The sequence below is a fragment of the Dasypus novemcinctus genome, chromosome 10 (genome assembly GCF_030445035.2).
Source record: "Dasypus novemcinctus isolate mDasNov1 chromosome 10, mDasNov1.1.hap2, whole genome shotgun sequence".
Taxonomy (NCBI): Eukaryota; Metazoa; Chordata; class Mammalia; order Cingulata; family Dasypodidae; genus Dasypus; species Dasypus novemcinctus.
The window spans coordinates 112,153,999-112,170,546 of NC_080682.1; the positions used below are offsets into that span (position 1 = coordinate 112,153,999).

Below are 16,548 nucleotides of genomic sequence, written 5' to 3' on the forward strand. Positions count from 1 at the left end.
TCCAGTGAAGGTAAAAATTGGAACCTAATTTTTAAAAAAATCCTCTTTGCTATTGATCATGTTGGAATGTTGCACTCTGGTTACCCAGAGGCTGCAACAGTCCCTGTTTATGACCCTTCCCTTTGTGCCCAGGTGCATCTACCCCCACCACATTCTGGGTTAAGACAGCTGAGGTCCGAGGAGGGTGAAGACAATCTCCCAAGGTCACCAGTAAGGGACTTCTACTTTACCACAAGTCCTGTATTTTTTCCAACATTGTTCCATTGAATCTTTACAATAACCTCATGAAGGAAGTACTATTATTCTTCCCACTTTGCAGGAATCAAGGCTCCAGTCAGAGAGTGGGAGAGGAGAGATTTCCACCAAGTTGGTCAGACTGAATCCCGTCTTTTCTCATCAAAGCACCAAGCAGCCCGAGAGAAAGCACTGTGACTGGCACCCCTCTCCCCGGGCTGGGCCCGGAGCTGACGATGGAGGAAATATAATCCCCGCGTACGCTTGGGTCTCTACTCAACCTAAAGCCATTCCTGCTTTGTGTATTATTGACAAGCCTTTTTCATCTCCTAGTTCAAAGGCCGATCTGCCAAGAAAGGTGCTTGAAGAGTCTTCGACATGAATCTACAGCTCTTTGCAGCTCTCAGTGTCTGCTTTTTTTTTTTTTTACAAAGAGATTCAGAATGTGAGGAATGCTCTCAGTTTTATCTGGATAGAGGCAGCTGTGGGTGAAGCAAAAATCGACTTTTGTCCTAGGTGAAGAAATCACGTGAAGTGCTTTTTAGGTGTGACGATTCTTCTAGGCTGCTTCCCTGGAACAGCGAGATGTGTCTACAAATGTTTTGTGACAGATGCCCCTGTCAGCTGCCCTTGTGACTGACACAGCCTGGGAGCCTGGGGGTGCCTCAGTGAGACAGACCTGGTCTAAGTTCTCATTCAGGAGGTACGAATAGCCTTTTACATGCCATGTGATGCTAATAACATTAATAACACTATTAGTAATACTATTTTTACTTTTATTAAGTGCTAACTCTGTGCCAAACAATGGTTAAGTGCTCTACGCAAATTATCTTACTGGAACATCACAATAAGCCTATGAAATAGCTATTACTACTATTGCCCTCCTCAGATGGGGAGACTGAGGCTCAGAGTGGCTGAATAAACTTGCCTAAGGTCACAAAGTGTATAAGCAGTAGAGCTAATATCTGAAAGCAGGCAGCCTAATGTTGTCAGCTATGATGCTATTCTCAGTTTCCTCTCCTATAAGATGGGAATGATGCCCACTACAATGGCTATGCCCATTGTAAAATACCTGGGCCTACACGGTCAACAAACAGTAGAGCCAGAGCCTGCAGTAGGGTGTTCTGATTCTGTACCATCTGTTCAGGAGCCCCAGCATAGTGGCTAAGAGCATGGCATTCAGAGTCCCGAGGCTTAGTCTGAATCCCAGCTGTGTCGTTTACTGGTTGCGGGACCCCACCAAGTTGATCAGCCTCTCTGAGTTTTAGTTTCCTCATCTGGAACGTACAGAAAATAATACCACACAGAACTGCTGTGAAGAGTCAGAGGGATGATGCCTGTCCTGAGCTTGCCAGTGCCGAGCACATGGTAGAACTCCAAAACACCAGGCACTTCATCATAGGCGCTAGCTTAAGGGTTGAAGCTGTGAGCTCTCTAGAAAAAGAACTTCAGAAAGCATAGGCTCAAGAGCCAGAGTGCTTGGGGTTGGGTGATTACAGTTGTGCCATTTACTGTGTGACAGTGGGTCAAAGTCGCTTGAGCTCAAAAGGTCTCAGGGCCCTCCTCTGTAGACTGGGAATAACCCATTCGATTGACAGGATTCAACGGGAAAAACACTTGCAAAGTGCTGAGGGCAGAGTGGGTATGTGGGCAGCTCACAATCAGAGTAAATGGTTTCCTTGTTAATAATGATTAAAAAGTGGGTCCCATTATTTTAATTACCCTACACCACACTGCCCTTTTTGGTGAAAACATTTAGAAAATAATTAAATGCTTAAGTATTACTGCCGTTACTGCACTATTGCAAGCTTCACTGTCTGACCTATAATTAGCCTTCCTCTCAAGTCATCCTCCCATTTTGTTCTACAGAAAAGAGAATTCTTTTCTACAGAAGACGAAAGGCAGGATATTCAAATACAGCCTAACACAGGCCAGGAAACCTTCTTAATAAGGAGAATAGGTGAATAAAGCAATGCAAACTCATCTCAATGGCTGGCTCTCTGGAAACAGAAACACCTTTCCCCTCTGCAGAGATCCCACAGGTCAGGTGCCGGTTCTTCTGAGATTTCCATCTCAAGCCAGAGCAGTCAAGTAACTCTGCCAGGGGAGGAGAAGATGGCTTGGAGGCAGGCCTGAGGCCCTGCAGGCCTTGTGGGAGGCAACTGCTAATCCCAATTCTGCATCTTCCTATGAAAATAGCTGCAAATACCTGTGCAAATGAAAGGTCACTGGTTGCTCATTTCTCCAAAAACTTTCCAACTAAGAAACTGAACTTTGGATGGATCTGTCACTGTTACCATTCAGATATGGCAGCTCAGAGCAGATACCAGTGAAAGAAAAATCCTTTTCAATCCTGTTTTCGCCTACCCCTCTGCTGGTGAGGTGATACGATTCTTATCTTGGAACTTGATAGGACATACAAAATAATTACAAATGAAAAGGTTATTCATAATTTTTAAATGAGTTAATTAGTAAACCCAGTCAGACTCACTCATTACAGTAATTAATAATTGATTATACTTGGAATTAAACACAATTTTTCATCAAAAATCTAATTAAATATCTGTGCTTTTGCTGTTGATTAGATCGGTTGGTCTGCTGGAAGAGAGTCTTTGTTAAGGATATTTGTGCTTGGCTGAGACGATTAATTTGATTTTCAATAATGGATAGTCCCCTACAAGTTAGTCATCACAGCTCGTAATTATGGCCAACCAACAAGATGCTCATCCCTTGGCCCCTTGCAGTTGGAGGAGGCCAAGCCACGATGACATCTACCGACCCCTGAAGGAAGGCAGGGCGGGTCCTCACGCCTGCCATGCCTTCACCTTCATCAGATGACTCCAACCTCACAATCGTCCTTCTGTGATCATGGGCTGCGCCAATTTTCTACAGAGGAATTTAGGGCTCAGAAAGAGAAAAGCTGCTAGGTGGCAGGGCTGGGACTGGAATCCAGGTCCGTCAGATTCAGGGTCTAAGCTCTTCTTCAACGCCTTGCTGAGTCTCCAGGTAACAAAGGGCAGCACCCAGGCTTGCCACTTGGACCCAGCCCTTGGATATGAAATCTAGAGTCAAGTCTTAATGTTTCCATACAGATATCAGAAGGATATTTTGATGGCAAGGACACTTGACCAATGAACTGAGTGTTCCTACCTTGAGACACAAATTCTCCTAAACTGACTTCAGATCTGTCCCTTCCTCACCATCTTAGATCAGGTTCTCAGCTTTTTCTGACTTGTTTATTATGATCATTTCCTAACAGATCCAACTTTTAGTCCTTCCTCTGCCATGTCTGGCAGAGTGATCTTTCGTTCTTTCTTTTTTTCCCTCCATATTATAAAGTTTATTTTTAAAGAAGTTTTAGATTATAGGAAAGTTACATTGAAAGTATAGGGGATTCCCATATACCCCTTCCTTCCCCCTCTCACATTTTCCCCTATTAATAACATCTTACATTAGAGTGGTACATTTGTTATGCTTGATGAAGAAATATTGAAGCATTGCTACTAACCAAGGTCTATAGTTTACATTATAGTTTACACTTTGCATCGCAGTTTTGTAGGTTTTGACAAAACATATAATGGCCTGTAAGCATCATTGCAATATCATGCAGAATAATTCCAATGCCCTAAAAAATGCCCTATGTTCTACCATTTTCCCCCTCCCCCCTAGAACATCAGGTAACCACTGTCTAGATATCAATGTTACAAGTTCTTCTGTTACTACAATAATAATGTCTACTTTGGTCCATGGTTGCATTCCCCCCAAGAATGATCTTTCTTAAACAAAAATCTGACTATGTTCTGTCACCACTTAAAACTCTTCAATGGTTCACCATTGCCCATCAAGTAAGGTCCTTAGCTTGGCCCCCACAGTGTCCTTCATAATCTGATCAACCTTTCCAGTACGAGCCCCAACCATGCTGCCACCCCAACTCCTGCTACCACACCTCCTTCGGGTCTTTAAAGAGCCCCTTTGGTTTGGAATACCTTTCTTGCATGTCTCCTGCCAGCTAACACCTACTCCAAGATTCAGCTAAATTTCCCAGGAAGCTATCTCCAGTCCTCTTGTCAGGGCCTGGGCATTCCCACAGCGCCTGAGCTGCCTCAATCACAGTTTCATATTTGTCTGCTTACATAGCTGTAATCTATTCTAAGCTCAATGGTAGGATTCACCTCTTTAACTCTAGCACTTTGCATAGTGCCTAGCTCAAAGTCATTCTCAAAGTACCTACTCCATATAGTTTGCTGAGTGACAAAATAAAACAATAAAATCCTAGATTGAAGATGATCAATGTTGGAAGAAAAATTAAAGGTCCTCTAGGGAAAACTTCCAGTCAGTGATAGAATCTTACTGCCCAGTGGCCACAGAGGCTCTATTTGTACCCTTCCTATGACAGAGAGCTCATTACCTCTTACAGAAGCCTGTTTTTAGATAGCTGAAGACTGATCACACATTCTTACTAAATGGGAGAGAATGAAGACCACAGGATGGAAAACAGTGGACAGTTTGTTTTTCATCATATAAATACTGACTCCTTTCTCATGAAACTAGATTACATGGTATAAATCTCAAGACTTTGGTACAAAACAAGTTGATGTTTATATGCAGCAAGCTAGTTGGCTCTTGATGAACAGTGACACTGATTATCCAGAGGTCTGCTTGTTTAGAAAACAATAAAGCTAGTGAAAAATAAGAGCTGTACCAATGATCAGATGGGGTCACACCTCTGATGGGCAGGAAGAAATTTTCATGCCAGGTGATGGTGCTTGGAACATCATAACCCTCACCTGTAGCCCAATACATGATAATGGTGCTTGTCTCACAGAGCCTGGGTGGGCCCTGTCCTCTCCCAGGTTGGCTGTGCCTTTTACTCAATGACCCATAGCAGGAATGACAAATATTCTCCATGTCTGTGACCATGACAGACATCACTAATCAATCAGAGGCTCTGTTCCATTGAGTCCGAATACAGCCTCAGGATTCTTCTCAACACAGCATTCAAGGCAGCAACCACTCATCAATCAGAAGAAGAGATGAAACATGGATGCCATGAAATTCTCTAAGCCAAACAGGATCACTGGAAAAGAGACCTGGCATACCAGAGGAAGTTTATCATAGTTTGAAATATTTAAGGAGACCTCCCTATTTCCAGCACTGTTGGCTTCCTGATTACTTGTTTTCATAAAATTCATGAATCTTGAGAGGGAAGTAACCTTACAGCTTATATATCACTCAAACCCACACACCATGCCTTCCCTCTCCACGTGCTGAATAAGCGGTAGCCCATGTTTCAGTAATCACTTTTAGTGACTGTGCACTTATTACTGCTCAAGACTGCTCTTTTCAACCACGGTGACTTTGCTTGATACAAAGTTCTTTCTTTTTTTCTCTTTTTACAATAGGAATCACTCTGTTTCCTTTCAGCCTCTACCAGCTAGTTCTGCTTCTATTTATTGGGCTTGTACTGAAAAGGCCCCTCTGCTTGCAGAATTGTCTCAGGATTCTTCAGCATAGGTTTGAGGCATTCTCAAGCTGGCCCTGACCTACCTTAAGCCTTAGAATCCTATAAAGCATGTGAAGGCTGGAAAGGACATGGAAGGTTGAGCCCACCTCCCTTGGGATGCCTTTCCTATAATCACAGGCGGTTTTACATAGAGGCGCAGACTCTACACAGCGCATGCATTTCTTCCGATTAATATCTTCCCTGGGAGAAGATCAAAGCGAGGGGTCAGAAGTAGGAAACCAGACTGTGTTAAAAATACACCAAAAGAACGCACGGTGGGAGCTGCCCTGTTTTAGCAGGGCAGTGGGTCAGGAGGAGTTTGCTATCCATGCCAAGTGTCCCGAGGTCAGGTAAGAAGCGCTTCGTCAGTGCTGCTTGGTGTGTGTGCTTCTCTCAGGCCAGCGCGAGGTGCGCACTGGGACCCGCTGCTCCTCAGTGGGGATGTCCCTGGTTTTCAGACCATGGTTTACCTCTGACCTGGGTTCCCACACTACCCCTTAGACATGCTTTCCTGGCTTGAGGTCAGCCCAATCCGACCTCTGGCAGTTTCGCTCCAATGAAAGGCCCTCAACCTCCTTCCTGTTCCTCTCTATAGCCATGTGGCACCAGGGGACAGGCAGGCCTGCTGCTAAGGTTTTCCAGCTTATTCCATTTGTACTGGCATCAAGCTATGACACTGTCACAGGTCGTCACCTGAAAGGCCAGGCTTAGTGAGCTTATGCCTTAATGCTTGGTAAGGAAAAGATGCTAAGCCTCCTTCCTGGTTATAAGGACAACTCCACAAGGTGCGGAGGGGAGGGCGGGAGGAGACCGAGGGGCTGACACCTGGCAGTCGGGAGGGTGAGGACAGGTCCAGGACTCCAGGGCCGCTTGGCTCACCTTGTAGGTTCGGAGGGCCGTGCTGGCAGGTGTCTCGGTCACTGCCCTCTGGGCCTAAGGGGGGCCAGGGGAAGGCAGGGTGAGGGAGGTGCTTACCCACAAAGTAAGCCAGCAGGATGACAAGCGTGGCCGAGATGACGATGGCACTCAAGGCTGCACACTTCCAGTTACAGTACTTGGAGGGCTTCTTGAGGTTGAAGGCTGGCCGGGCGAAGGTGCTGCGGGGCAGAGGGCGCGGAGGAGGGGAGTACACCGTGCTGGACGTCAGTGGGTACCCCGGGGAGGTGGTGCAGAAGAGTGGGGAGGAGCCGCCCGGCTTGAAGAGGAAGTGCCTGTGGATGGAGAGAGGCAGGAGAGCGTCACGGTCTGTTTGCTCACCAGGAACTCCATGAGCCTGCAGGGGAGAGGGGCAGCAGGAGAAGCATGCGGAGGAGTCTGGAGAGAGAGTCTCACCACAGAGAAGGCAGGAGAACCACATACCAGACCACAAACACAGGGCGCACGAAGACAGGTTTCCACGGAACATGGACAGGGCAGGCCTCCCTGAGGGAAAACCCACCCAAGCCGAGGCAGAAGGCTTCATCAACTTGGCAGAAGGCGGGACACTGAGATCCTTTTCCTGGGAACGGGTGGGACAGGGAGGCTGTTTCTTGGGGAATGAGTTACCTGCTCTCTAAGAGAAATGCAAGAACTTGGAAAGTTGTCTAAAATTCTGTTTTGTCTCCTGGAGATAATGGAACCTAATGTTTTTCTTTTCTCTCCAGTACCTGCTTTGCCAGTGTCCTTGGCTAAGGAATGGAATACCCATCTTTTTAAAGGGTACTTTGTGGGGGTTAGAGCAAACAAACCATCACTAAGCTCGCCATGGCCAAGCATCCCCCAGGGGCTGTCAGAGCCAATGACAGAAAGAGCTTTCAAAGCATTCTGCTGAGAAGCTAGAGCCTGAGCCCCTCGTGAAAGCTCTTCAGCATGGTAGATTCAATCTTGAGGGCAGCGTGGCAGTCAAAGCACATGGTTGTAGCCAAGCTAGGTCAGGAAGTCCTCCACAGCTTGGTTTTAACCATGACCATGGGAGACCTTGCACACAGCACGGGAGAGGGGGTGCACTGGTCGCAATGCCCCCTCCAAGTCTCAGGGTAACCCCGCTCCTGCAGGGGTGTAAGAAGCCCCAGAATATATACTCACAGGGCCTTGCTGCATAGAAATTGCTACATGAGATGGTTTTCAGGATGGCAGAGGCAGCCAATGAGATGCCAGGAATTGCATATTAACAAGACTACTGTTAATATGTGAAGGGACAGTATCCTGAGGATCAACTCTCGCAAGGTGAACGTGGATTTGGGGTGGGCATGCAACATGGCATCTCCTCCCCACGAGATCCCAGGGAGAGGTCTCAGCATTTGCATGCAAGTGCAGGAGCTGCGGGGAGGGCACACACAGAGGGCAGGAGCATGGGGATGTCACCTACCCGTCACTGTAAGCCCCATCATGGCGGGAGGCGCTGAGAATGTCCATCTCAATGAGGTTGTCCTGCAATGTCCCTAGGAATGGCTGCTTGCCTAGGTTTCTATGCACAACATGGAGACATGAATGAAGCAATGAGTCATGCATCGATGAAGGGGGATAGTAGAGAAACACACAAAGTGGCTGTTTGATGCGGCTGTGCGTGAGATCAGCGGGCCAAGATTTCCAGGCGATGGGTCAGTGTGCAAGCCGCACAGGCGAGGGGTGCGCCCGGCCCAGAGCATCTGCGGGGAGTGCTGTCTATACAAACCTGAACGCCTGGCAGTTGCATGCATCAGATCACAGCTATCACTGATGAGGACTGATTATGTGCCAGGCACTGAGCTAGGCACATTGCATCCGTGATCCCAAATCTTCAAAACTGGCTACACGAGGAAGGCAGTGCTATCTCCATTTTACAGAAGAGGACGCTGAAGTGTGAAGAAGGAAACGGGACTTGCCCAAAGTCACCAGTTTGCAAGATTCAAAGCAGGGATTTGAGCACAGGTTAATCTGGTTCTAATGTCTGATTTCTCTACTGCTTGCTATTGCTAATACCTGCTTGAGCAGTAGATAGAGACACTCATTTTGCTAGCCCAAAATAAAAATAAAGTCGAGCATGGTTCTCAAACTTGAGTAAGCATCAGAATAATCTGGGGAGCTGTGGATGGCTGGGGCCACCAGCAGAGATTCTGAGTCAGCAGAGTGGACAGGGCCTGAGCATCTGCATTTCTCACAAGTTTCCAGGTTGATGCCGATGGTGCTGGCTCCTGGACTACATTTTGAGGATCCTTGCTGTACCTGGGTGATGAACGCTTAGCAAGGACGGCGCCCCATGAAGTCAGAGAGGGACGCTTCCCCCTCCCACCCCCACCCTGAGTGCACTAACAGTAGCAGAGCATTTCATAACTTTACCTATTTCTAACCCAGAAGACAGACACATCTGCCCCTTTTGGTCCCAGCCATGCCTGCTAAGTGACATCATTCACACTTGAGCACACTGCATCCTGTTTTCTGATATTTTCAGGACTGCTACCATCTCTCTTTAAAACTCTGCAGTGAATCATTTCTAACAAGCTGGTGGTGGCTTCAGACTATTTATGTACCTCAGGGAAGGGCTGACTCCAGATAGTCAACTTCCGGGCACAACCCTGACAGGGCCCTTCCTTCTGATTTTGCCTGGGTCTTGAAGACCAGAATACCTGAGTTCAAGTCCCTTTCACGCCACTTTCTTGCTGTGTGACTTTAGGTAGAAACCTTAACCTTGTTGAATCTTCCTTTATCATCTGTAAAATAGGGAGAGCAATACGACGCTCACAAGGTTCCTTAACAATAAGTAACTGAGATGATATTAGAAGAATATTTAAGGGCTACACAAATATCATAGAAGTATTAATGCTAAATATAACAGCTGCTATTATGGAGAACCTACCACATAGATTCACTGTTCTAGGTGCTTAGCAACTATCATCTAATGTAATTTTATTCCTCATAGTAACCCTGTGAAGCAAGTGCTGTCATCTCCATTTGGCAGGTTGGCAAAGCAAGGCTGGGAGAGGTGAAGTGACCTCTCTAAGGTCATACAGAAAGCAAGCAGCAGAGCCGGAACTAGAACCTGGGTTTAGACGACCCAAGAGCTCAGGCCCTGTCTATATCATACTTTCATTTTTTCACAGATGAAAATGTGGAGGGGCCATGAGTACTGTCTCAAAGAGCCACTGTATTAACATCCCCAGGGACAGTGAGAGAAAGACTCTTAGTTTTGCAGCCAGGGTCACCGAGCGTGGCACTGGTGGTGGAGACCTACGCTTGTGGCCAGTCCTGAAGCACTGCCGGGGCTCAGCACCTGCGTGGCAAGCAGTTTTGTTTGGTGCTCCTGGCCACTGGGGCCTCCACAGCTACGTAGGAGGTGGAAGTCCTTCCCAGTGCCTCGTTTCGACCTCCAGGGGATGGCCTGGTGAGCAGAGGCCCCGTGGTTTAGTGGGAGGCACATGGGCGTGAGACAAACCTGGGGTCATGTTCCAGCTCCATCGCCACTGGCCCTGGAGCAGGGGAGTTAACCTCTCTGAGCACCATTGCTTCAAGGCACACAGAAGGGGAGAAACACTCACCTTGTAGAACCTAAAGTGCCACTGGGATCTTGCCATTTCTCTGCTCTCAACTCTCCAATGGCTTCCCAAACCTTTTAGAACAAAGGGTAGTCCTTACCAAATCCCACAAGATCTGGACGCTTGCTACTTCTCCAACCACATTTTCTGTGCTCCAGAAGCACGGGCCTTTCAAATAAGCTTAGCCTTTGCTGTCACATGCCTGAATCACCCTCCCCACAAATAATTGCACGGCTCACTCCCTCCACGCTCGACTACTACTTTCTCCTCCTGATTATAATACGCTCCCACTCTACCACCCAGTCACTCTTTGGCCCCTCTAATGGCTTTATTTTTCCTCACAGCACCTGACACCACGTACATGCATTTATTTGTTTATCTGTACACTGTGTTTCTTTGCAGCTTCAATTTTAAACTTCAGAAGGGCAGGAGTCTTGTCTGTCCTGTTCACTGCTATATGACCAGAGCCTAGGAGAGTGTGTGACACATGGTAATAGGTGCCCCATAAGCACGCACTGAACACTGCTGAACTAAAGCACATAGAAAGGGGTGCATGCCAGGCATACTGCAGGCACACAGTCAGTTTGCAATCGAGGGTAGCAGCAGATGCTATTGTTATTAATATTTCCCCCATTCCCCGCATTTCAGGAGGGATTTTGGACTCTAGCCCTCATGGCCCAGCCTGAGCAGCCCCTGCTGGTGCCTGTCCAGCGGGCTGGGAAGGGCTCTTCCCTCCTGCCTGGCGGGCACAAGGCTGCCGCAGGGCACTCTTGCTCAGACACATGGTGGTCTGGCCTGCCTCACCAGGCTGGGATGACGTGCTCACCAATTCAAATCTGTATTTTAAGACCCATGAGAAACAAACAAATCAATATACTCAAAGAAAAAAGACATTAAGGATAAAGATTAAAATGTTAACAGCAGGGATCTGCCGGTGCTGGATTTAAAGCGATTTTTATTTTTACTGTGATAATTTAAAAAGAAATAGTTACTTTTAAAAAAAGTGAGACTATTATCTTTTTTTTTTTTAAGATTTATTTATTTATTTCTCTCCCCTTCCCCCCCCCTACCCTGGTTGTCTGTTCTCTGTGTCTATTTGCTGTATCTTCTTTGTCCGCTTCTGTTGTTGTCAGTGGCACAGGAATCTGTGTTTCTTTTTGTTGTGTCATCTTGTTGTGTCAGTTCTCCGTGTGTGCGGCACCATTCCTGGGCAGGCTGCACTTTCTTTCCCACTGGGTGGCTCTCCTTACGGGGCGCACTCCTTGCGCGTGGGGCTCCTCCATGCGGGGGACACTCCTGCGTGGCAGGGCACTCCTTGCGCGCATCAGCACTGCGCATGGGCCAGCTCCGCACGGGTCAAGGAGGCCCAGGATTTGAACCGTGGACCTCCCATGTGGTAGGCGGACGCCCTAACCACCAGGCCAAGTCCGCCACCTAAGACTTATCTTTTTAGGACAAGATGCCAGATCTCCTGAAAGAACTTCCTACTCATGAAAATTCAATATTAATCATATAGATCACTTGGGAATCTGAGGGGATGTGAACATTTGCTAAAAGGTTGGCTACTCAGAAGGTTACGAATGTCTCAAAGTAGCCTTTTTATGACTTCTAGTTAACAAATACTGGTATAATATGCTCCAAGGGTGCCATTAACTCACGGAATCTTTCAACAACTAGCTACAACTAGCAGGGCCGTCTTCCTCAAAAAATCTGGAAAACAGGTAAAGGGTTGCAGTAACTGGAATCAAGAAAATGCACCTTTAAAAACAGCAAGATGATTGCCAAAAGATCGAAGCAATCCAAGTGTCTATCGACCAAAGAATGGACAAAGTATGATACATACAGACAATGGAATATTAATCAGCATCAAAAAGGAGTGATGGGAAAGCAGATTTGGCCCAATGGATAGGGCGTCCGCCTACCACATGCAAGGTCCAGGGTTCAAACCCAGGGCCTTGTGGTGAGCTGGCCCACGTGAAGCGCTGATGCGCGCAAGGAGTGCCCTGTCACGCAGGGGTGTCCCCCGAGTAGGGGAGTCCCCCACTTAGGGGAGCCCCACATGCAAGGAGTGCTCCCCATAAGAAGAGCTGCCAAGCACGAAAAAAGTGCAGCCCGCCCAGGAGTGGCGCCACATACATGGAGAGCTGACACAGATTCTGGATGCTGCTGACATAAGCGGACATAGAAGAACACACAGCGAATGGACAGAGAGAATAGACAACTGGGGGGAGGGGTGGGAAGGGCAGGGAAGGGGAGAGAAATAAATTAAAAAAAAAAAAAAAGGAATGATGGAGGAACCAGCAAGATGGTGGTGGAGTAAGGAGCTCCTAGAGTCAGCTCCTGCTACAGGGCAGTTAGCAAACACCCAGAGCTCTCTGGAGCTGCTGAAGCACCTGTTTTGGGGCTCCAGGAGACCAGAAGAGCATCCTGCCGCATCCTTGAGGGAGTGGAAGGAAGAGGCTGCCCGTCTGCAGAGAAGACTTGTAAGTAGAGGCTCCACACCATGGAGGCCGGTGTCCATCCTCCAGGGGAGGCACAAGCCGCCTCGGGAGCTGTTTGCGGCTGGAACTGAAAGCTGCACTTCCCCAAAACAGGAGAGGAAGAGACAATTGGGCACCAACTTCAGCTACTGATGAGTAAATTTAGCAGGCTAAAGTATAGTACTGTGAACGGCTAAAGTTTGAGCCTATCCAAGTCAGAAAGAGGCTGGGAGCCACCATCTTAACTCATGTCTAGCACGAGGGGAAGCGGCCTGAGAATCCCAGTGCTGGTGGGGACCAGTTTCTTCCCATCCAATCAGATTGCAGCTCTAGCCTAGGCTCCAGCCCCACCTCTGGCAGAGAGGAGTCTGGGGGGACCTGAGCCAGCCTCTCTGGGAAATTTCCAGCCAATCTGTGGAGGCCAGTGATTATCCTACTCTGGCAGCACAAGCCGTCCCAGGAGCTGTTCTGTGACTGGAATTGGAAGCTCCATTTCCGAAAAACAGGGAAGGAGGAGATGGCTGGTTGCTGATTTCAGCTACTGATTGGTAGACTGGGCAGGCTAAGATATAACCCTGGGAACAGCTGGGGTGTGAATCTGTGCAAGTAGGAAAGAGGCCTGTGGCCACCGTTTTGACTCTGCCCCCAGCCTGAGGGGGAGCCAGGACCAAAAATCACAGTGATGGGCAGAACCAATTTCTTTCACTCAGATCAGCCGGTAGCCCTAGCCTAGGCTTCAGCCCTGCCTCTGGCAGGGAGGAGGCTGGAGGGCCCTGCACCAGCCTATCCAGTAGCTGCAGGTAACTCTGACTGCCACAGACTGAAAATCAGATTTCTACCATGGCAACTTTGGTCATCTCAGATCCGTGCCCACCCCAAGCAGGGGAGAAAAGGGTGTGAAGCTTCATTAGTCTCTCTGGGCAACTAATCTAGGCCTGCATAACTTGGATTATTCCACACAGCTGTGACTCTGTCACTACCCCTGGCAAAGGAGAAAGTTGGAAGAAGCTCCATTGGTCCCTGGTGCAATGAGGGCAGCTTGAGCCTCTGCAGCTTACAGCACCAACTACATGCTTGGCTCCTACTGCACAACCAGCAAGGGAGAAAGGGCAGGAAAACCTAAACTAAAGAGAAAAACTGTACCCAGAATAAATACTCTAGTAAGCCAGATGCCAAGACAACAACAAAAAATTACAATCCACACCAAGAAACAGGAAGCTATGGCCCAGTTAAAGGAACAAGATAAGCCTCCAGATGACATAAAGGAGTTGAGACAACTAATCATAGATGTTCAAACAAATCTCCTTAATAAATTCAAAGAGATGGCTAAAGAGATTAGGATATTAAGAAGACACAGGATGAGCACAAAGGAGAATTTGAAAGCATACACAGAAAAAATAGCAGATCTTATGGGAATGAAAGGTGTTATCAATGAAATTAAAAAGCATTGGAATCATATAATAGCAGATTTGAGGAGGCAGAAGAAAGGATTGGTGAGCTTGAAGAAATGGCCTCTGAAAGTGAACATACAAAAGAACAGATGAAGAAAAGAATGGAAAAAATTGAACAAGGTCTCAGGGAACTAAGTGACAGCAAAATGCATACAAACATATATGTCACGGGTGTGCCAGAAGGAGAAGAGAAGGGAAAAGGGGCAGAAAGAATATTTGAAGAAATAATGGTAGAAAATTTCCTAACGCTATTGAAGGACATAGATATCCATGTCCAAGAAACACAACGTACTTCCATCCGAAAAAATCCAAATAGACTAACTTTGAGACACATACTCATCTGAATGTGAAATGCCAAAGACAAAGAGAGAATTCTGAGAACAGCAAGAGAAAAGCCATGCATAACATATAAGCGATACCCAATAAGATTAAGTGCTGATTTCTCACCAGAAACCACACAGGCAAGAAGATAGTGGTCTGATATATTTAAGATAGTATGAGAGAAAAACTTCCAGTCAAGAATCTTATACCCAGCAAGACTGTCTTTCAAAAATGAGGGTGAGATTAGAATATTCACAGACAAACAGAAACTGAGAGAATTTCTAAGTAAGAGACCAGATTTTCAGGAAATACTAAAGGGTGTGCTAGAGCATGAGAAGAAAAGACAGGAAAGAAAGGCCTGGAAGACAGCCTAGAAATGAAGATTAGATCAATAAAAGCAAGTAAAAGTGTCAAAAGAGTGGTAAAAATAAAATATGACAGATAAAACTCAAATAGTCAAGAATAAACTTAACCAATGATGTAAAGCGCTTGTATTCAGAAAACTGCAATTCAATTTTAAAAGACATTTAAAAAGGACTAAATGATTGGAAGAACAGCCCATGTTCATGGATTGGAAAACTAAATATCATTAAGATGTCAGTTCTACTCAGATTGACAGACAGATTCAATGTAATCCCAATAAAAGTTCCACCAGCATTAAATAAAATTGAAAACATGACCATCAAATTTATTTCGAAGGGTAAAGGGTCCTGAATAGCCAGAAACATCATAAAAAGGAAAAACTAACCCTCATCTCCAGACTTTAAATCATATTACCTAGCTATAGTGGTAAAAACAGCATGGTACTGGCATAAGGACAGACACATAGACGAACGGAACCAAATTTACTATTCAGAAACAGACCCTCACATGTATGGTCAAGTGATTTTTGACTAGCCTGTCAAACCCACACAGGTTGGGCAGAACAGTCCATTCAACAAATGGTGCTGAAAGAATTGGATATCCATAGCTGAAAGAAGGAAAGAGGACCCCTATCTCACACCTTATCCAAAATTAACTCAAAATGGATCAAAAATCTAAAAATAAAAGCAAGAACCATAAAACTTCTAGAAGAAATTGTAGGAAAATATCTTCAAGACCTGGTGGTAGGTGGTGGATTCTTAAAAGAGATAAGAGGAGGACTGAGATGGACTACTGATGGTTAATGTATGTAGAAGTTTTAATTAGCTTTACTGTAAAATGTGGAAATGTATAGAGTGGATGGTAACACGTAGCGAGTAACAGCTAGTTTAAAATGGGGATGTGACTAAAAATGGTAGTCTAGGTATGTAAATGCCAATTGACAAAATGCTAGAGAATAATCTAGGAACTGAATAGCACAGTAAACCAAGATGCGGTTGAGAATTGTGGTTGATGCTACAGATTCAAGAGTGTCCTTTTTGAACTAGAGCAAATGTACATCACTACAGCAGGGTGCTGGGAATGAGGAGAAGCATGGGAAAAATATAGCTGGAGTGACCTATGGACTGTAGTAATAATATAATATTCTTGCATTTGTGCAAAAGATGTACTGTGTTGATAATGAGGCAGTATGGAAAATGTGAGCCAAATGTACACTATGGACATGGTAACAATCAGATGATATTATTTTATCTGTAGCAAATGTTCCACCACAGTGGAGGGGTGTTGTTTGGAATTCTGCACATGTGCATGATTGTTTTATAAGTTAACAACTTTTGTCATAAAAAATATATTTAAAAAATAATAATAGGGTGGGTTGGGGGAAAAACACTCAAATGTAAGATAAGGGCTATGATTAGTAGTAAGATTTTGACAACATTCTTTCATAATTTGTAACAACTGTCTCACAACAATGCAAGGCGTTGGTGGAGGGTTGATGTGTGGGACCCCTGTATGATGTTATGCATGTTTGTTTTGTAAGTTCACAACTTTTACTCTACACTTAATTGTTTATGTATGTACATATATTAATGATAAAAAGATGATACTAATAGGGTTGGGTGGGTGAAAAATACTTTGGTTAGTAGTAATATTTTGACAAAGCTCTTTAATCATTAGTTAAAGAAGTTTAACAACAATTCAAATTA

At 45.8% G+C, this 16,548-nt stretch overlaps 1 protein-coding gene across 8 annotated transcripts in view; it reads right to left on the reverse strand.

Moving 5' to 3' along the window:
- The window catches only part of TENM4 (teneurin transmembrane protein 4), an 801,291-nt gene that overhangs the window by 232,980 nt on the left and 551,763 nt on the right, over positions 1-16,548 (reverse strand). For 7 of the 8 annotated variants that reach the window (XM_058306052.2, XM_058306055.2, XM_058306053.2 and 4 more), the window contains 2 exons: positions 8,085-8,183; positions 6,713-6,948 (listed from right to left, as the gene is read on the reverse strand). In XM_058306052.2, the coding sequence (XP_058162035.1) occupies positions 6,713-6,948; positions 8,085-8,183 (335 nt within the window). The remainder of the gene's footprint in view (positions 1-6,712; positions 6,949-8,084; positions 8,184-16,548) is intronic. The other variant, XM_058306050.2, reaches the window with a different exon arrangement.